The sequence below is a fragment of the Lacerta agilis genome, chromosome 9, assembly GCF_009819535.1.
Source record: "Lacerta agilis isolate rLacAgi1 chromosome 9, rLacAgi1.pri, whole genome shotgun sequence".
In the NCBI taxonomy this organism is placed as follows: domain Eukaryota; kingdom Metazoa; phylum Chordata; class Lepidosauria; order Squamata; family Lacertidae; genus Lacerta; species Lacerta agilis.
Window position 1 is genome coordinate 1,604,297 of NC_046320.1, and position 22,208 is coordinate 1,626,504.

General features: G+C 47.0%; 1 protein-coding gene across 1 annotated transcript; it reads right to left on the reverse strand.

The window, feature by feature from the left end:
* Nucleotides 1-677: 677 nt before the first annotated feature.
* ISL2 (ISL LIM homeobox 2) lies at nucleotides 678-16,883 on the reverse strand. Its single transcript, XM_033161082.1, has 6 exons — nucleotides 16,785-16,883; nucleotides 15,768-15,957; nucleotides 14,203-14,462; nucleotides 9,151-9,434; nucleotides 5,138-5,305; nucleotides 678-986 (listed from the first exon to the last, which is right to left on the reverse strand). The coding sequence occupies exons 1-6, from the start codon at nucleotides 16,840-16,842 to the stop codon at nucleotides 870-872; spliced, it is 1,077 nt and encodes a 358-aa protein (XP_033016973.1). The 5' UTR covers nucleotides 16,843-16,883; the 3' UTR covers nucleotides 678-869.
* Nucleotides 16,884-22,208: the final 5,325 nt, after the last annotated feature.

Genomic DNA, 22,208 nt, shown 5'->3' on the forward strand with positions numbered 1-22,208 from the left:
TCCCAGCCTTCTGATCCTGTGTGGCAATGATTCACACAGACTTGCAGCACTTTCTCATCAGGTATTTGTTCGTTTTTATTATTAAGGTCAAAATATCAATCCCAACCATTTTACCTTCTGCCGTAACAATAAATAACAATAACTTACTTTGGTCTGCAATGGCCTAACAAACCTCACCTCCATCCAGAAGATAATTTAACATTGGCAAGAGAAGTGGGGGGAATACTTTAAGTCTTGCAGATCGTTTTCCAGCAATCATGCAGGCTTGGAGGGGGGAGGGAGAAAGAGACAGAGAAAGAAAGAAAGAAAGAAAGAAAGAAAGAAAGAAAGAAAGAAAGAAAGAAAGAAAGAGACATCCCCCCCTTTCCAGGGCCAGCAAACATATATAAGGGAGTTCAAGATTTGTCCAGGCTCCTGGCATAGCGTGGCAAATGGCACCACAATTCCAAGACGATCAGGTTTGCTTCTTCCAAATGAAGTGTGTTTTGTTTGTTTGTTTGTTTGTTTGTTTGTTTGTTTGTTTGTTTGTTTTTTAAAAAAAGACAACGTACTCCAAAGCTACCATTACATGAGTCAGGAAAGTCATTCTAGTACAATCCAGAGGTATTCACGGCAGGTGGGGGCACGGAATCCCTCAGGAGTCTTGCTCTGCCCCACCCGCCGCCGCCGCTGTGCTGGAGAGGGTGGTGCAGTCCAGAGGCGGGTGCTGCTTACAGCCATGACGGTTTTGGAAAGATCGGGGAGCTGGGTTTTAAATAAAAGATAATAATTTAAAGAGTTGAGTTTGCTCGGAGCTCAGGAGATCTCATGCAGGGATCAGGAGCATGCGAAAGTCCATGGGGAGGTGGGGTGGTAAAAGGAGGCTCTTCTCACGTTTCCACCGGGCTGGGGACCATGCTGTTGGGGGTATCGGGGAGTTGAGAGGACAAGGAGGTCACGTCGCTGCCAGATGAGTTGCCCAAGGAGCCAGATTCTGAGAAGGAGACCTGCGGGGGCGGAGAAAGAGGGGGACAAGGTTGGGGATTAGTCAAGTGATGCCAATCTTGCAGCAGGAGTGAGCAGGGAACCGTTTTTCAGCCTGGGGGCCGTGCTGCCTTCTAGGCAACCTTCTGGGGGATACATGCCACTGGGGAAGGGGAGCTGGCAGGTGCAAAGGTGGGTGACCTGAGCTATAGAACAGACTATGGGGGATGAGCCACCAAACCTAACAAATGCATTTCTTGCTAGTTAGCATGAGAAGGCGCTAATATCACGGAGCTGCATTGCTGAGAGGCCCATAGAAATGCAATTAGTAAAGGGAGAGGAAAAAACAGAGAGCACCTCCTGGCCCTCCCCTCCTCTGACGAGCATTAGATGCAGACAGGGGCATAGTCTGCCTTAAGGCATCCTGGATTACTTAAACTAAAAGGCTAAAGCTAACCTATCTAAGCTTCGCTTTTAAGCTACAAAGGGATGCGCTCTGCTGAACTCACAAATGTGAGGAAGGAAGGAAGGAAGGAAAATCTCTAATAAATCTATACACGTCTATTCACATCCCTACATGCACTTGGTATGAAAAGCAGGAGCGCCTGCTTTAGAGCACAATCCAGTGGAATGAAAAGGAACTGAACATGAGCGAGTCCTTATGTGCCGGTCACAACGCAACATGTGCAGGAGGACTCCCAAAGGAATATTGTGAGTGACAGAACCTTCTCCCAAACTGCCAAGATCCCAAACTCTTCATTATTGAAATGCGAGGTGTGCCACTATATATTTCCTAAAAGGACTCAAATTATGGGGGGAAAGTAGGGGGCCGTTAACAAAATCCGTGAGGCTCACCATCTGAGCTTCACCAGTTGTGGCCAGGTCACACTCACTCACCAAACCCATGAATAATGGACCTAAATAATGGGTGCAGTTAAAGGGCACTGCTTGAAATTATTTGAACTGATTAATTCAAGCACTGTTCCTTAAACACACCTATTACGTAGGGTCAGAAGTTCACAAACTTTGTTCTGTGGGTTGCTGGTAGTCTTTGTTCAGGACAGGTGGTTTTGTGGAAGGCTTGCAGAGCAACTGAGGATATCTATCTGCAATGCCTTTCTCTCCCACCCTTCTCTTTTCCAACAACATAGATTCAGTCCATTTCAACAGGTTAGATTTATCAAGCAGACGTACCACTGATTTAGATATCTGGGGTGCTCTCCAACCCATTCAGATAACTTGCCATACTGTATCACAAGGGGAGGGAACCTCTGGCCTGGGGCCCAATGTAGCCCCCCAAACATCTCTATTTGGTCCTCAAGACCATTTCCAGGCCACGTTCCTTGCACCCCAGCTCTACTCTTGCCTGACTGTAGCATGATCCTGCCACTTGGGGGGGGGGATAGAGAGGTGGGTGTGAATGTATAGCAACTGGACCCTCTGCAAAGGTAAATTTTATACTCCTTTTCCCAGCCACCTTTCCCTCTTGCATTGCATTGCACTGGCTTGTGGCCCCCAGAAGAGAATGTGGCCCTTGGGCTGCACAAAACACTTTCTTTACTTACTTTAGAGTAAGGAAGTTCTCCCTCCATAAGGCTCTTGGGAAACCAGAAGGTGAGGTGAGGGTAGAATGGGAGGCTTTCACCTTTGTCCCAACATCATCCCTATTCCCCCACAGAGCTACAATTCTCAGAGTAGTTTAACAGCTGAGCCCTCTTCCCACTGAACTCTGGAAATTGTAGCTCTTGGGAACAGGGGAGGCTTCTATCAACTCTCTGCACCCTTAAGAAACTGCAGTCCCCAGTTTCTGGGGAAGAAGCCATGGTTGTTAAAGTGGCGTCATAACGCTTTCACTCACGGTCTCCAGTTGCAGAGCCCCCTTGAGCCTTTCTCCTGCAAAGAGGAAACTGTTCTGTAAGGAATTTGACAGACTTCCTGCACACTCCTCTCTGTCTAGGGCTAGGCAATGCTCCACTGGCAGCTATGCAGAGCCGGGCTCCATATTTCATAAACTGATGTATAGGACCCATATTTCATTTAGTGGCACTTCCGTTTCTAGCAAATGACCATTTAATTATGCAGGCAGCTCACCCGTCTCAATTCTCCATTATCTTAACTAAATATTGCACCAGATTCATTTTTGATTATCCTCTAAAGCATAATCATGATACAGGAAAGAATGCATTAGGAGGGGGAGAACCCTTCGATGTGCACACATTCCTCAGGATTCCTCTGTGATTAACGTTACAGTTTCATGGGCTTCCCATCAGCAGTTCTGAGCTATGATTTAGCAGGAGGACAACTCTATTTTAAGCCTGTTCATTTCCATTAGTCTGGCACACCTAACAACGGAAACTGGAATCCCGTGGCGCAGTTTTGGCATTGCAGCAAAACATCACAGCTGATGAACTGAGGCCAATTCACTCATAGCAAGCTGATATATACCAAATCAGAACACTGGTCCATCCAGCACAGTACCGTCTACACTGACGGCAGAGGCTCTTCAGGCAAAGATCCTTCCCACCCCTACCTGGAAATGCCAGGATTGAACCTGGGACCCTGAGCTCACCAGTAATAGGCATAGTTTAGCAAGGTGTTAAGCAGCTGCATGCTCAACAGCAGGCACAGGCAAACTCGGCCCTCCAGATGTTTTGGGACTACAACTCCCATCATCTCTTGCTAACAGGACTAGTGGTCAGGGATGATGGGAATTGTAGTCTCAAAACATCTGGAGGGCTGAGTTTGCTTATGCCTGCTCAACAGGCAAGTTGAAGTGAAATAACCTTTATGTTTTCAGTGTGCCTGTGCTAAGGATTTGACAAAACTGCAGCCTCAGTCCAACACAGAGTTGACATTTTGTATTTAGGACTCTCTCCCTCCAAAATTATCCCTCTTCCTCAAGCATTAACATGGCCTTATTCTGGTGTATTCAGGTAGAGGATGAGGCTTTTCTTTCAAATACATCCCAGCAACTTCTTAATCACACAGTTCTGTGAGCACAGTAAGCTGCCTTTTTCATACCACTGGTCCACCTAGTTCAGTACTGTTTACACTGACTGGCAGCAGCAGCCCAGGGTTGCAGGTAGGGTGTCTCCCCCCAGCTCTACCTGGAGATGCTGGGGATTAAACCTGGGACCTTCTGCATGCCCTACTGCTGGGCTGTGCCCCTTCCCTGTTTTGTCTGAAGACTCTGCACCAAATGTACAGGTAAGTGCATCTTACACCACAATCCTAAGCATCTGCTCATTATGCCTACATAGGATCACATTTGGTGATGCTGCATTGGGGCGGTTCTTGATACAACTCCATCCTAACCCCTTTTTAACTAATGTTGCATGTACTCCAACAAATCATTAAAGGATCCTCTGATGTTGCAATGGGAACCCAAACTTAGGTACCTGTTCACATACGTACATACACCCAGAGGGCCAGTTTGAATTTCTATTCTGCAGTACATACTTCAAACATCTCAGCACATGTGAGATTGCACTCAAGATCACTTAACACACAATGATTACCACGAAGCACAATTTGAAGAGCTCTTTCCCCGTCACACAAAAGTAGGCGAAAGTGCTAAAGGGGTCTAAATTCTTGCCCTCTCCATCTTCCCACTTATGTTCACAGTGATCCTCATCTTACACAGAGTGTAGTGATTGTCCGAGAGTGCTTAATCTGCAGTACAAAGCACGGGTGGTTCTTGTGTTGTAGCTGTCAAACACCGTCCTCCCAACCTCCTTATGATCCCCAAAAGTTTAAGTCAACACCAAGGAGAATTTGGGTTGAAGCAGGCTTGCTTAGAAGATGTGTCCCAGTCAGGGAGGTGAGCTGGGTGTCGAGGGAATGAGAAGGGCCAGCGGAGCCACGAGGCACAGTGAGGAAGCTGGCTCAGGTGGAAGATGCTGGGCCAGCGTGCAGGAAGCTGCAGTACAGAGCTGTGTGCCCCACATGGCCTTCCCTGTGCCCCCAAAGCAACCTGACTGTCCCCACGTGTGGTAGAGGGCACAGCGTTTAAGGAGGAATCAACTGTTCACATACAGCCTGGGAGTGGGTGGTGATGTTTTTCTTAGGCTTGAGCCACGAAGGTGGGCCTTCCCCCACTCTGCTCCCAAGCTGGTTCAAAAAAGGAAGACCTGGTCCTCCTGGCTGTGTGATCCCACCTCTCCCGGTCCCTTACCAGTTGCTGGAAGGCTGGCTGGTCCAAGTCGCTCTGCAAGGCGAAGTCACTGAGTGCTTTCCAGGGGGGCTGATAGGTTTGCACCTCCACTGCATTGCCCTGCACAGCGCTGTCATGGCGGATTGGGCTGCCGGCCACCAGTGGGGTCCCAGTCAGGCCCTGAAGGCTCTTGTGGAGGAGTGAAAAGAAAGGAACAGTCAGCAAAGACTCAGCCAAACCCACCTGTTCCCAGAGGAAGAAACTGGCAGCAGGGATAGATAAAAAAGACTTGGATGCATCATCATGTCCCAATGTCACATCCAACCATGCGCTACAGATCAATAATAGCAAATCACCCCTGGTTCTTTTTTAAAATTATATCGTCACAATACTTTACAATGAAGCAAAACAATTTCTAAGACTCATATGTAGTGATAAAGCAATCTATGGGGGTCACTTCCCAGTACTTTGGCCACCTCATGAGAAGAGAAGACTCCCTAGAAAAGACCCTGATGTTGGGAAAGATGGAGGGCACAAGGAGAAGGGGACGACAGAGGACCAGATGGTTGGACAGTGAAGCTACTAACATGAGTTTGGCCAAACTGCGAGAGGCAGTGAAGGATAGGCGTGCCTGGCGTGCTCTGGTCCATGGGGTCACGAAGAGTCGGACACGACTGAACAACTGAACAACAACATGACGGCAAAAGGGATGTGTGAGGTTAGGGGAAGGAGAATTCTCTTCCAAAGTGCTCCAAATCAAGGAAGAATGGCCAACAGAAGTGGAAGAATCCAAATGGGGGAGGGGCTAATCAGCAATTAATCATTAATTAAAGCTGGATTAGCCTACAATATCTGGCAGTAAGGAGAGAGGAGAGTGAAAGAAAGTTTCCCTGTATTCTCCTCCTGCCCCAATCCAAATCCTTTCTAATAACGAAACTGGCTTCACCATCAATAACATATTTTTCCAGAAGGGCAGCAGTTGGTTTTTCCACCTGCCACGAGGAGAGGAAGTGATCTACCCTCTCTCAATTTGATCTGTGGCAGTAGTGGAATGAACATTAAATGATTTGGTTTCTAGAGAAATTAAGCAACACTTCCACCTCTGATGGTCAAGATACATCTCCTGCCCGCCTTCCTGACCCCACTCCTCTCAAAGCTTTCACCTGCCCCACCTCAAACCCCTTACCCAGATCAAATATGATCACACAGTTATTTATAGGGAAGAGCAAAAAGTTTGTTTATTCATTGGCATTTCTATCCCACTTGTTGCTGCAAAGAGCTAAAGGTGGTCACATGGTTCTGCCCCTCCTTATTAATGTCCCAAACCAACCCTGCAAGGTAGGTTGGGCTGAGAAGCAGCAGTTGACCCCCAAGTCCACCCAGTGAGATTCATGACCAAGCAGGGGATTTGAACCCCAGTATCTCCCAGGCGTAACCACTACGCCACACTGGCTCAATCATACTGTATAGTAGTTTTCAACAGAGTTTAAAAGGCAAACAAAAGGGGCTAAATTTGGGTTCATTTTTCAAACATAATCTTATTATGTTAATTTAATCTATTAAAAGTAATAGAATTTATTTATGATGACGTTATCTGCTGGTATTTCTATGCAGACCCTTAATTGGAATTATATGGGTGATGACACTAACAATTGCTCTGGAGGGGGGGGAGCCAAGAAGCAGTTTAAATTAGCATTATCTTCTCGTTCTTTTTAATTTGCTTGAGCTTGCCTGGAAGTTTGGCATGAAACCCAATCAAAAGAGGGTTCCCTCCGCCGGACAAGATCCCTAAGGAAGTGTCTATCCTCAGGGCTGGAGCTTCCTGCTGTCATTCTCTACAACGCCCATGAGCCTGGTTTTGAAGCCAATTAAAAATATTTGGGGGCTGGGGGTAAACCACCAAGGGAAAATGCAATATTTAATGCCACCGGGGTAATTATTAATTAATCAATAATAAAAACAATATGATTGATAACATTCCAGGAGCAAAGTGTTCCCTGCTATGCCGACAACCGTCTCCCGCGAAAACGAAAGCGAAGTGCACGAGGTTCCGAAATCTTTCCCCCTGACCCGGAGCCAGCCTCTCTCTCCTCTCCAGCGAGTGACCTCGAGCTCGTCCGTTTCACGGAGCCCCGTTTGCACGTCTGTTAAGATGCAAGCGCCCTTGAGTTCAACGGGGGCGGGGCCTTACTCCCAGACAGGTACGTGGCAAAGCCCATTGAAGTCAACGGACCTTGCCTTCTGTGCAGCCATATATTTTCTCCCTTATCCCTCTCCTCGCCAGTTTCACTACAGCCGAAAAGTGACAGTTGTTCTAGAAGGGGAAAGCGGGGAAATGGTGGCTGTGTTTTTTATACTTCATTTTAACAATAAATGAATGCATTTAGACGGCTTCACATAACAGTATCGATGGAGTGATAAAATCCACCGGGTAATTATTCCACACATTGAGCGTTATTGCATCTTTCCCATTCATTTAAATGTAGTTTATGCACAGAGAACCTTTCTGAGAATCATATAATTGTAGAGTACTCTTGGACTATGTAACCTTCGTAGTTATAGAGTCCTGTGCAGCACCAGTCTGTGCACGTTTACTCGGACGTTTCAATGGGACACGCTCCCACATAGCTGGGCATTGAACAACAGCCGTCACAATATTTCTGTTCTACAAAAGCCCTGTAAAATAGAGGCAGTAATATTGTTCCCTATATTTCAAGTAAGATTACAGTGGTTTGCCGCGGAGGTGCGGGCAGAAAGACTTTTCCAGCTCGCATATCGAAGTAGCACAATCCTATCCCCGGCTACTCAGAAGTAAACCCCAATTAAGTGTTCATAGAGGTATTGCTTTAGCCAGTAACAACACAATTTCAACCATGTCTACTCAAATGTAAGTGTAGTCGAATTCAGCGGCGCTTACTCCCAGGGACTCGGGAATAAGTCCCACGGAACTAAACAGGACTTTCTTCTCAGTGCACACGGCTAGGATTACACTGTTCGTGACACCGGATCTGTTAATGTGCCCCTTTGTGGGTTTCAAGCCCCCTTGAAAAATAGATTATATATTAAAAACATTATTGTTGTTCTATTTTTACGATGGGGCGCCAAATTTATTTAATCGGAACTAAACTAATTTAGTAATAGATTTTGCTCAGAAAACACTTCGTTTTTGAAGAACTTTCGTTTATTATTATTATTATTATTATTATTATTATTATTAATCACCCGAATACATTTTCAGGGACGCTCTAGAGACACATTGTATTGGGGATATATTAAGAGATCTGGTGTCTTGAAACCTCCTCCTAGTCCAGCTTCCAGAAAGGTGGCCTTATTTAGTTTGTTGTACCAAAAACCGAGAAAGAGTCTAGTGGCACCTTAAAGACCAACGCGCTGGTATCTACATGAAACATAATCCAAAACATTGTCAAACACACGTGCGCGCGCGCGTGCGCGTCTAGGTGTGTTAAGCAGGAGGGGAGATGGGTCCTAGCGATGTGAAATGCAAAAAGAAAAAAAAAACAGTTTGCCTTTTAAAACAGTCAGTGGTCCCCCACTTTTCATACACGTTTGAGTTTCGCTCCGATTAGACCAGATTATATAAGGATGTAGCAATGGATTCTACAACGGTCGCGTACACAACATTTATCCTCCTACATCTTCAGGTGCCAGCGAGCTGAGAGATTGGAGAGAGGGAGGGAAGCCCTTCGCCACTTAATCCATAGATGTTCATTGCAGACTGTGCCAATTTCAAACCGTCTGTGGGTGCAAAGCGTGGGTTCGTGCTGGTGGATCAGGCCTGTCAAGAAGCCACTTTAAATCCTCTCCCCGAAATCTCTAGGAAATCCTCCCCCTTAACTTGGGGACTTGGGTCTCTCGAGATGGAGGGGGGCTCTCCCGACCCCCTAGAAAAGACCCAGCCATTTATTTCAATGCGCCAAAGATGCGGAACCGGAGTTTATGCCCCAAGGAGGGCGACGGCTATTCAGAAATGCAGAGTAAAGGAAGGGGGCCCTGTTCTGCGCCCCCGCACTTACTGCTTTGTCGCTGTGCTGCTGCTGCTGGAGCTGCTTCATGAGGATGGATTTCTTCTTGTCTTTGCAGCGCTTGTTCTGGAACCAGACGCGGATCACCCGCGGGCTCAGGCCGGTCATCTCCACCAGCTGCTCCTTCATGAGCGCGTCTGGTCGCGGGTTGGCCGCGTAGCAGGTGCGCAGCGTGTGCAGCTGCTTCTCGTTCAGCACCGTCCTCACGCGCGTCGTCTTCTCCGCCTGCTTGTGCACGTGTGGACGCAAGGAGGGTTGGCGCCCGGGCACGGAATCTGCGGGGAAGAGAGCGGGAGGGAAGATGGCGGGCCACACACGGGCGGGGGGTGAGAGAGAGAGAGACCGATCAGGAGGGGGGGAGTGAAGAATGCGCCCCCCCCAGGGGGAAAGTTTGGGACGCCCTCCCAGATAGTTCAACGGCGCGCATTCCGGGGCTCAAGCCACCCCCATGTCCCAGATTGAGAAGTCTGGCAGTAGGGAGACGAGAAGCCCTCTAGGGTTACCCTTTGTGGTTTTTAGATGTGTTTTATTTACAATTTTATTGCCTCAGAGAGCTCTTTAAGACGTTCAAAACTATTTCTGGCTAATGTTTATAACTTATTTTAATGGTCTTATTGTATGGTTTTATATTCTTATTCCTGTGAACCTTAAAATATTTGTATACTTCTGTTTCATAATATGATACAGCGATATACAAATATTTTTATAAATAACTAAATAATTAATAAAGCAATTTTTTCCTAGTTCTTCGCAGATCATTAGTTAGTGAACCTGCCGCCTTATACTTTGAGAAGGTCACATTGGTACCAAAAATTAACAGCAGCAGCAGCAACAACAACAACAATGCAAAACTGAGCCCTTTCTCGGACGGGGGGGGGAGGGGAGGAGTGACACTGCTGGCACCTCAGGACTGGCAGCTCCCCCTTGAGAGACAGCAGGGGAATTTTACTGCGCCGCCCCCCCCCCCTGTTCCCCAAAGGGCGGGCGCAGTCTAGGAAGAGGCTCTCAACTCGTGGCCGGAAAGGCAAACGCGGCGTGAAACAAAACAATATCAACACACGCAGCTTCTAAACCAAGAACAAACTTAGTTGGTCTCTAAGGTGCTACTGGAAGGAATTTTTTTGATTTTTAATTTTGTTTTGCACACCCCATAACTAAGTCTTTGGGAGGGATTGCCCCCCCCCTAAAAAAGGAAAACGAACAACAAGGTGTAGGGAGACCACCGGGGCGGGCAGCGTTTGCACGGTCTCCCAGCCGCCACTCGGTTCCCGCAGCTCCGGCCCGGTTGAGCTCCACTCCTGGCAGGAAACGGAGAGGGTGCCTCTCCGCCGAGCACCAAGAGCCAGCGAACCCGATCCCCAGCACCGCCCGGGAGCCCCGTCTCCTCCTTGGCACATCTGGCAAAGCTTTCCCATTGAAGATCAAAATAATAATTAAAGAACAGGTTGTACAGGGAGTTGCTATTCCTGCACTATTATTATTATTATTATTATTATTATTATTATTATTATTATTATTATTATTATTATTATTATTATTTCCGAGTCTAACAAATAACAACGAATCTCCTCAGAAAAGGACCAACTTGAAAGAAACATGTTTAAATTAAAATATAGTAGTAGTAGTGGTAGTAACATTATTAATAATAATATTTTCGGCCTTGTTTCCCCCCCCCCCCCGCCCCACTCCACAGGTTCTCCAAATAATGTTAAAGATGTCATTTCAAACGTACAAGCCGAGGGTTGGAGAGGGACTGGGCAGTCTCAGGAGAAGCTGGGCTTGAATTTCGCAAGGTATGTCTCTGTACACACACACACACACACATATCGATCAGACTGCGCAAAAATCAAGGTAGCCAAAGAGAGAGTTTAGACCAATAAATCCAATCGTTGCAATTATTACTATTATTCTATTTTTTTATTAAACAAATCCCGAACTAATGTTGGCCTCTAATATTTATGTCCTTTTAAAAGGGGGCTCGTGTGAGGGGGTCGGGCGGGGGGGATTTAGCTCCACAAGGAATCAGATGACAGCCCGGCGTTAAAAGGAGACGCATCAGATGTCACACAAAACAGATGTCGGGGCTGGGGGGGGGGGGCCGACCGGGCGGCGGGAGAGGAAAGCCGAGACAAACGGAATTGCCTGCACATTCCGTCCCTGGTAGCCGCGACCTCCGGGCGAAGAACCAGCTCCAAAAGACAGACGCTTTGCGGCCAAATGTTAAGAGATGTACGTATTTAAAAATGAGTCGTCGTCGTCGTCATCATCATCATCCCACCGCAACGCTTTTAAAACTAAATCATTTATCTATTTATCTGTTTATTATATTGCTATACTATTCTAAACCCGCATCTTTGGAACGTACAGGTACAATGCATCACATACAGATGATTATGATAATAAAATAATAATAAAAAACTACAACAACTTAATATAGTTTCTGTGGTTTGGAGAAGAAGGAAGGAAGGAAATAAGGAGAAGGAGGGGAGGAAGGAACTGTCCCAGTGTTAAGGAATTGCCAGCACAAACGTATTATGCATGTATACGTCTACCTGGGAGTAAGCCTCACTGTATTGAATTTGGCTTGCTCCCTTGTAAGTGAACCCAACGTCAGAGAACTCGAGGCTGAAATGTTCAATTCACTTACTAGATGGAGCAGAGTGAAATTTCCTTCTGCGTACACATCAGAGTGTTGCTCAGTTCAGCTGCAAAGCCAGCCTCGCTGTCAAGGGAGGGCTTTAGTTCTAAGTAAATCCGGGGAGGTTTGGGCTGTAAGAATAGTAAAAGGAGTTCCCATGTCTAACTTTTGAAAACTTTTTTTGTTATTGTTTTTTGTTGTTTTAAAGATGAACAGAACAGAAATCTGGTTTGGCGCTGTACGCGAATTTATGTTTCAAGCCTGATACATGGGTTCTGATTAAATCGAGAGTAAATGAACAGCATCAATGTTTTGAGGGTGAGAAGAGTAAAAAAAAAAACATATTTTCGTCTATTTCTAACCCCGCCTCCTCCCCTTAATCACTTAAGATCCTAGGACAATTTGCAAAAATTACATTGAAGCAATAAATTTAAGCAGCCCGTGTGAAAAGCAATTAAAATCCCAATATTCTAAAAGAGAGGTATATGTGTGCGTACGGATGTATGGTATACATTAATTCCGAAAATTAACCGTGGGGGTATCAGTGCCTTTATTATGACTAATTCAACAGTCACAAAGGAAGGAATTCTCGTGTTGTTGAGGTGGGATTTCCCCCGCCCCGCGTGGAGCAATAGAGTTATCTGAAATTTAATAAATTAACTGAGTGCAAGACACAACTTTCTGTGTTTATACCGCGATCCTGTTTCCTGAAGAAGCAAGTCCCCCGTCCCATTCAGTGGGACTTGCCTGCCTGGCAACTCGAATCAACTCTGCTTGGTCTTTGAAACTTGGCTGCAGGCTGCAGGTTCACTCTCCTCCGCAACACCCTTTTCTTCATGGAGTGGCCGAGGGATGCGTTCCCTCAGTGGGTGTGCGAGAGAAACAGAGAGGGTTACTTTGCACATGCCCAGAGGCATTCACAAAAAAGCTTCACAAGGCTCCTCAGAATAATCTCAAGCGCCAAGCCTCCACTCCGAGGCTGGCAGAGACGTCACTCAGAGGGGAAGCCCCCTGCCCAAGCCTGGAGTGGGATATTGATCTGGTCCCACTCTGGTTTTCCTAAAAAGCCCCCAGCTGTGGAGATGGGGCTGTCCAAGCAGGTCTAAACACAGTACGAGAACCAGCGCCTTCAGCAAAATCTGGAAGTTCTCCGCCTGTATTTTCGACCTCCCCTGCCTACATTGTTCTTCATGTGTGTAATTGAGGGGGGGGGGGGCTAGGACCAAGTTTGCCACTGGGAGAGACTGGAGAAACGGGATTCAGAAAGAATCCATTCACCCAGCACTCCTAAGTCTGTGTGCACACCATTTAAAGCGCGCGCGCACACACACACAGCCCGCAAATGATCTGGGAACTGCAGTGCTTGGATGCACTGAACTACAGTTCCCTGGATTCTTTAAGAAGAGTGCTTTAAACGTGTCGCGTGCACTCACAGTACTTTCCCTAGAAGTGAGCAGAATCTACTTTCTTCAAAGTCTTGATTTGGGGTGGGGGGGTCAGTGGGTTCACCATCACCTCCGCATGTCTTCTCTGTAGGTTTAAAAGAAGCTGAACAAAGCGAGATCAAGTGCGTGTGGGGGGGGGGGGCTCCCATCAGACCAGAGCTGCAGAGTATCAAAGGTTTGGGACCCCTACACATACACTCCTTCCTAACTCTGGATAGGTGGCAAGATTCTCCCCGATTCCCCCAGGGGTGTTTTGGAGTCCCCTCCCTGGCTGGCACGGTCTCTACCAAGCAGAAAAGGGCAAGAGACTGGGGGAACGGCAGGGGGGGGGTCCTTGCTTCCTCCTTTTATTTTCTCTGTCCTGCACCATTTTGCAAGCGCATGGGGGCAAAGAATCTTCACTCTTTGGTTCGCCTTCTGGGGTACTTTTGCGCCTCTCCTGGCCTGTTAATGACAGCGGAAGTGATTGCATTCGGTCTCCTAAAGCTAAATCCATCTGTTCGTCTGGAAGGAGCCTCAATACACGTGTGTGTAGAGTGCATGGGTGGTCCAGGAAAGGTCTGCTGTCTGGAAAGACTCCTAGGACAGAAAGCGTTCCATCGGCTGTTGTGGTGGTTGGGAAAAGAGAGGGCGGGGAGGCTAGAAGATGCAGAGTGCGGGTGGAGATGTGGATATAGAGAAAAGAGAGAATCAGAAACGAGGGAACGGAGGGGGAAAGTGAGAAAGGAGTCAGGACGGAAGATAGAAGGGAGGGGGGAAAGAAAGAAGAAAGAAAGAAAGAAAGAAAGAAAGAAAGAAAGAAAGAAAGAAAGAAAGAAAGAAAAGCGTTAGCTGAGGTTTCTACATTGCAGGGGGTTGGACACTAGATGACCCTCGGGGTCCCTTCCAGCTCTACAATTCTACGGTTCTATGAAGGGGTCGGCCAGCCGCTTTCGGGGTCTGCTGGGGGTGCCCGCCTACCTGCGAGCCTGGAGCCTTGGAGGTGTCCGGGGCTGCGCGGGGGGCTCTCAGCCGACCCGGCCCGGTCGATGAGAAGGCTGTGGTCGGCGCGGCAGAGCAACTCGTGGTCCCGCAGCGAGAACTCGTCTCCCGGAAGGAGCTGCCGGCTGCACACCGAGCAACGGAAGCACTCCAGGTGGTAGACGTTGTCCCGGGCGCGCATCACTAAGTCGCTGCTGCTGAAACCGGCCGCGCACTTGGCGCACTTGATGCCGAAGAGCCTGCAGGGGCGGGAGGGAGGGAGAGGGGGCAGCCGTCAGCGGGGGAGGCAGGCCCGGGACGGAAAGGGGCACCGCTGGCTCCGCCACCCCCACGCAAACACCCACACCCCGCGGACGACTGTGATCCCTGCCTTGCAGGGACTAGATGGCCCTTGGGGACCCTCCCAGCCCCACCATTCTACAATCCCATGGCGGCCAATGGAGGCTGGATCGCAGTTCCCACCGCAACCTCCTCCGGGCAGGAACCTGGCTTTTCCCTCCGCTCATTTAACCATAAGCAGCAATAATAAGGAAAGGACCAGCCCTGGCGGCCTCTTCTGCGGCCTCTTGGAAGGCTGCTATTAGGGATACTCTAACGCTATCCGTAAAGGTATGCATCGTTTGAAGATTTGTAAGCTCCTCGAGGCGGGGACCTAGGCTGCCAAAGGCGCGCACTTAATAACTGACAACTTCAGCTCCGCAGCTCTTATGGTACACTATGATGGATAACAATTTAGATTTCAAGTCTCTTCAGACAGAGACCTAAATTGCACACGAGTGGTGCCAAATTAAGATTAATAAAATAATAAAAATCGGCCTCTCGCGGACTCAGTTACGGAGAGTCAGTACTGCCTTCCCATTGGCACACTGGTTATTAGCCGTCCTTCTTGCCAAGCTGGCTTTGGGGTTTGCTTTAGGGTCCCAGGAATTTGTCTGGCCTGCATGTCTGACCCAGGCAAAGCTTGGCACAGCGTAGATCGGAAATGGGGAAAAAACCAAATAAGCGGCACCGCTTAGGATAGTCGTCGATTCCTCCATGGGGGGCGGACTAGATGACCCTTGGGCCCCTTTCCAACTCTGCAAATCTATGATTCTATGAAATCCCCCGCTTTCCCTCCTTCCGAACTCTATGTGAAATGTCTCGCTCTTATCGCATCTGTCGGGTGGGAAACCACCAAGAGAGGATTGTGAAAACTGACGCTTCCACAGGCGAGTCTTTCTCTGAACTTCCGGCCGTCCGGAGTTCAAAGACCAAAAAGACATCCCTCCATCCTCTGTGGCCTGAAATCCCCCCCCCCAACCGCAAGCAAGATTTCAACAACATAGAGAAGAGAGGGTAGGGGGAGAAGAAATTTGCCAAAATAAAGCAAACATTTGCAAACAATTAATCGAATAAATAAAAGGGGGTTGTGTAACAAAACAGGCTCCGAAGAGGAGGAAAGAAAACGAAAGGGAAGTGTGGGTGCCACTGGGTTTGCTACGCGTGTTTTTCCTTCCGCTTGGTGGGCGTCCCGCTCCGAGAGGGGGAGAGGAGGTCATCATCACCTGATATAATCCCTTTTACAGTACGTTTTGCCATCTCTCACAAAACAAGTGCAGGTCTCGTCCAAATACTGGCTACAATCCGCGCATTTCAGGCACGCCGCGTGCCACTCCAGGTCCGGGGAGACCTTCAGGATGTACTGGTCGTGGATTTCGCTCCCGCAGCCCACGCACATGGCAATCCCGGGTTTCTCTGCCGGTGGAAAGGAGCAAAGGACACTAAGAACGGACAGAATCTCTCATCAGGACTTTCTGGAAAGGGGGGCGGGAAACAAGTTTTCTTTTTTTAAAAAACAATCAGTCCAAAACCAAACCAAACCAATCCGTAGAATTTTACCCTAAATCAGGCACCGGTGACTACAAGGGGTTTGGGTGCTGCGGCGGCACCTCTTCTATAAATCAGCGCCCCCGCCCCAGCAAAGCAGGGGGATACAAATAAGAACGGAAGAACCCGGGGAATTTTGCATCTTTGCACTTTCCCGTATAACTTTGTTTGTTTTCCGATTGCACCGCAGAAAATAAAAGCAAACGGCCACGTATTTAATACGCCCAGAAGAAATGATGAAAAGAGAAAGAGAATCTGGGAATCTTTCCATGACTTCGTTGTATTATCATAATTGGTATCTTTATAGTTGTTGCTAATTCTCCCTACAATTTTCTGGAGCATCGTTCAAGTGTTGGGCGACAAACCCCCGAATAAAACATGCTCGTTTAAAAATAAACCAGCAGCAAATTCTGCAACTGCCAGGTTTTGATAAGAATCCAACAACGAAAAGGCAAGCGGTGGCGTAAAGGAGAGGGGGGGGGGATTTATGCTTATAAATGCATATCTATATATAGCCGTAGATATATAGATAGAACACTTTTACAATATTTGTTATTTTTGGCCATCTCCCCGCCCTCCTTGAAAGGGGTTTTGCAAAAGCAAAGCCCCTTGCAAGAAATCACATTCCAATGCACCCAAATCTTTACGCACAACATCCCGACCAAAGAGAGAGAGAAAGAACAAGATCCACTTACTTTTGGAATGATCCCCCATAGCACCCAGGAAAGAATAAGGAAAAATAATATCCACCATGCAGAAGGAGATGTGGGAAAGTGCTATGATTCAGAAAGTGGGCGGGGGGTTAAAAAAAGGCTTCCTAGCCCCAGAGCCTGCTGGTTCCTAACTAACTATTCCAACCCTGGAGCACCAGGGAGGGCAGCTTGCTCTGTCCCATACGCAGCATGACGTCAGCACGCCATAGACCACCCACCAGCCCTGGAGGAGGGGGAGGAGGAGGCAGAGCGGTGACCTCACCAAGCTGCTCCAGCAGCCCCCGGAGGCGATTGGCCGAGAAGAAGACGGCGAGCGCGGATTGGCCCCGAGTGAACAATGGGACGCAGAACGTGGTGGCCGACCGGCAGGAGAAGGGCGCGCAGATGGGGTCTCACGGCGCGCTTTCGCGCAAAGTCTCTCCCGCGCGCACCTTCCTGCTGGTCAGGGACCGGTCAGACCCGGCCGGACTATGGCGGTGGCCCCTCGGAGTCCCAGTTCCCCACCAGTGAGAAGATCCCGTGGGAACAACTGCTCTGCTTGAAATCTCATTCATTGGAAAGGGGGTATGAATAAAAAAGTGTTTCGCCCTCCGCCTTCCTTCTGGAAGGTATTCCTCTCTCTCTCTCTCTCTCTCTCTCTCTCTCTCTCTCTCTCTCTCTCTCTCTCTCTCTCTCCTGCAATTAAAAAAATGCAACTAGAATGGGCAGCAAGGAACCCATCAACAAAAAGATGCTTCTTGTTGACAATCCCGTCGAATTTATCGGCGCTGATTTCTTGAGGCTATTTCTAGATTCCCTCGCCGCCTTTAGCCCCAAACCCAGGGGGCTGCTTAATTGACCCCTGCTTCACCTACTACGGCACCTCCTACTACACCGGACGGAAGGGGCCTCACTCCTTAGCAAGAGTGCTGCTCTCGTCCTGACAGCCGTGGGGCCGCGAACAGGAGCTCCTATGGTCCATCCCCAGCCAGGGGCATCTCCAGGCAGCGCTGCGGGTGTCCCTAGCCTGAAATCTTGGAGGAATCCTGCTGACAGGCAGAGCAGGCAGTACTGAGCTAGAGTGATCAACGATCTGACCCAGGCGCCAATTTAAGTGTCCCATTATCCGATGGCGTTTACTCTTCGGTAACAGCGGGCAGGACTGCAGGCGTAATCTGCACAACAGCGCAATCCCATAGCATCCTTACCCAGAAGCAAACGTCCCATCAAGTCCAGATTGACTTATTCCCTCACTCGTTTACCCGTCCCAGCCCTATGAAGCAGGCTGTGCAACCCTGACTACTTTCTAGCGAACACGTTTCAGATTGTGGGGACTGCTTTTGAATATGCATGCAAAGGATGGCACTATAAAGCGTGAAAAAGTCCATGATTTTCCTTTCGTATTTTCTCTTCCCCATTTCCTTCCCGAGACAAATACTGGCATATTTTCTATATTTCTTGGTGTTTTATCCCAGTTCATTTACTGTGTTTTTAAAATCACAACTTTCTCCCCGCTGCTTACTTGACCCATGGAACTCCTGTCATGTTGCAGCCTCGGGAATCTGAAAACCCGCAACAATTCGCCTAGAAAATGTGTTTATTGTTTCTTTCTCCCACGGTAAGCCGACCAGCCTTATAAGAAACAGAACTACCCGCAACTCCACTTGTGAATAACAAGCGTTTCTTGAATTTGGAAACACGTTTCCGAAGAGAAGGTTCATTCGTTTGGATTTTTTTTTTAAAAAAAAAACCCTCTGTGTTTCTTTTTTTAAATCCGTTAATTAAAAGTTGCAGGAATGAAAACCTTGGGAATGTTTTGCATGTTATTTTTTAACAATTAAACCGGATGCAACTCACCCCTAATTTTATTCAAAAGAAAGGTTTCTGATTTTAGTTCACTTCCCTTGAACCAGAAGCCTTTCGGATCTCCTGGTTTGCGAGGCGCCAGAAATTAATAGAAACAAGGCTCCTAACAGAGGTAATTCCATGACCTCCTTTCCATATATTTAAATCTTTTTCTCTCCCCACATTTTTTTTTAAATGATGGGGATGTGTCGTGTGGGAAAGGGACTTTCTAGCATACACACACGAGTTCAGAAGCTGTTTCGATGGTCATATACACAAAGTAAATTTGGTGGCAGAAATCGTCTTTAGTTGGTAGCGCGTGCAGGTTTTATTATTACACAGAAATCTTCGTTAGGCAAACCAGAAATTTAGTGAAACGTTTGAACATTTAAACCAATTGTTTCAATAAAATCTACACCAGCTCGATCCCTATTAACGAAACTGTTGCCCAGAACTGCTTGGTGGACTTTCCCTTCAAGGAGGGGGATCCCTTAAGGTCTAGCCACATTATTTAGTATATATTTAGTAATTTTAGTTTTATAGAACAGCATTATATTGTTATATTAGGATAGAATTACACTTGTTTGGTATTATGCATGCCTATGTGTGCTTATCTGAAATCAGTGCAGCTTACTCCCAGGTATATGAAGGCATCAAGATTTGAAATACGTTTTTTTTTTAAAAAAACAATGTTTGTTTCTCCCTCCTCTTCACATAATGGTATCGACAACCCTATATTTTAATAGGGCATAACTCCCACATATAATTTACTGATTTCAAAACATCTTAAATTATAAATTAATATTACTATTATCCATAAAGTTAGGAATAGTCAGTGTGCATATTCAGGCCACACGACATATATATACTATGGGTTTGTTTTTGGTTTTTTTTGCGGGCGCCTACTCTCCCTCCCCACCACACACGAGTTCAGAGGATGCCAAGGGCAATCGTTTAGCCCTCTCCCCTGCCAAGGGGACCGGTTCGTGCCGGTCGTGTGGACGCCCCCGGTCGGAACCTGGGCGAGTTTCCAGCTCCCAGTTCGTTTTTGGGGCTGCTGCCTCCCTGTCTGCAGCCTCTGCCCTCCTGCCCTTCGCTTCTCGGATGCGGCAGACTCCGAGTCCGCGCGCCCCAAGCGTGAAGCAGCCGCGGATCTGCCAAGCAAGAGGCGCGCGCGCCGGCGCGACAAGGCGAGGATGAATAATTCAGAGCCGGGAGGAGCAGCTCCGAGCGCCGGGCTGGAAGAGCAAGCCAGGCCTGGCCCCAGAGGGCGCAGTGAGAAGGAGAGGAACAAAACAACCCAAAACTAAGCAGAGATTAACCTGGTGCTGCATCACTTTGCATTCTTAAGTTGCTGCAACCTTAGGATAAAAGGCGGATATTAATGAATTGAATGTTCGGACATCGGGCTCAATCAGCGATCTACAGGTAGCTCTCTCGCTGATTTGCAGTATCGGCAAAAGGTTTTTGCTTATATCTGGTTCTCTTCCTCCCCTCCTCATTTGAATCCCTGCAACAATCCTGGTCAGGCTGAGAGGCAGGGAGTGGAGTGGCCCAAGTCACCTCGTGGGCTTGATGTATGAGGGGAGATTTGAACCCTGGTCTTTCCCAGGTCCTAGTCCGTCACTAACCACTACACCAAACTGGCGCCCCATAAGAGAGGCCTGTCGGTTTCCCACAATAGCCAATCAGGCCAGGGGTCGGCAAAAGCTGGATCAGGACCTACAAGTGACATTTCTTTTTTGTTTCCCATCTTTATATCACGTCTTTCCTCCAAGGAGCTCAAGGCAAGTATTTTTAGTTGCTGCCTCTCAGCCTACCCAAGAAAAGCAAGGATAGGAGATCACCTGTGATTTATGTACCTCATCCCTTCCACCAGTTTAACAATACTCTTGATCCCTCATCTTCACATTTCCTGCCCATGAGCTGTCTGTCCTCTTCCAGTTCTACCAGCCTACCTCACAGGGTGTTTTTTGGGGGGTGGAGGGTTGAAAGTGGCCATGACCTTTATTGGTTACAATAAATAATAGAGACACAGGCTTTCACAATTTTACTTCTATTGTTAATTAATTAATAATAATAATAATAATAATAATAATTAAACAAAGTAATAATAAAAAATAAACAGAAATAAAAATGTGCACCCCACCCCTGAGACCATTCCATTATAACTATCTAACAAACACCTTCCATATCTCCTCAAAATCATTTCTCCATCTTACCTTAATAGCACATGTTAATTTATCATTAATAGCTATATCCCACACCTCTTTACACCATTCTTCCATTTTATATTCACCTTGTTTCTTCCACTTCCTAGCTATAACTCATGCAGCTGTCAATACATTTGTGAGCATGTCCTTCATAGCCTGCGAACCTTCCACCACATTGTAAACTGATGACTTTCGGTCAGCTTTAACCCTGTGATTTCTGTTATCTCCTTAAATGTTGTTGTTGTTGTTGTTCAGTCGTTCAGTCGTGTCCGACTCTTCGTGACCCCATGGACCAGAGCACACCAGGCACTCCTGTCTTCCACTGCCTTCAGCAGTTTGGTCAGACTCATGTTGGTAGCTTCGAGAACACTGTCCAACCATCTCATCCTCTGTCGTCCCCTTCTCCTTGTGCCCTCCATCTTTCCCAACACCAGGGTCTTTTCCAGGGAGTCTTCTCTTCTCATGATGTGGCCAAAGTATTGGAGCCTCAGCTTCAGGATCTGTACTTCCAATGAGTACTCAGGGCTGATTTCCTTAAGAAATCTCCTTAACTACCCTTTGCCAAAATGTTCGTATGTATTTACACCCCCACCACATGTGAATGTAAGTCCCGGTTTCCTGGCATCCCCTCCAACATAACACCAAATATTCATTGTTTATTTGATTTACTGGTGTGAAGTACCATCTCCATACTAACTTGTAGTACCGGTAATTTTCTTTTGTACATTAGACAAGATTTTCAGATACAGGTAGGTAGCCGTGTTGGTCTGCCATAGTCAAAACAAAATAAAGAAATAAAGAAATCCTTCCAGTAGCACCTTAGAGACCAACTAAGTTTGTTCTTGGTATGAGCTTTCGTGTGCATGCACACTTCTTCAGTGTGTCTTTCTGCCATATTTCCCCCCAGATTTGACTGTTCATCTTCCCTGTTGTCTCCTTTTCCCACACCTCTTTTAATTGATCTTGTTGATCCTCCATTTCTACTAATATTTTATAAAATTCACTGGTTTCCCCTTTTATAACTATATTTTCTTCTTTATCTCCCCTTTTTTATAATCATTTTTTTGAATTTTGTATATTCTTTGCATTTCTTGTTTTCCCTTAACTACTTCTTTGTCCATTGCTCCAGTTGTATATAGTTAAACCAATACTTCCTTTTACTTTCTGTGCTTTATCTTATTTGTTCTTTGCTGCACATTTCCTCCACCCAATCCTTTATTTTAAGTATTTCTTCGTTTTCACTTTTTCAATTTCCTCTTTTAAATTTACTGGGAAATCTTCTATCATCACCACCATAGTGGGGAATTTACTGGTATCACATTTCCTTTATATTTCACCCACATTTCAATAATGTTTCTTAATAAGGGAT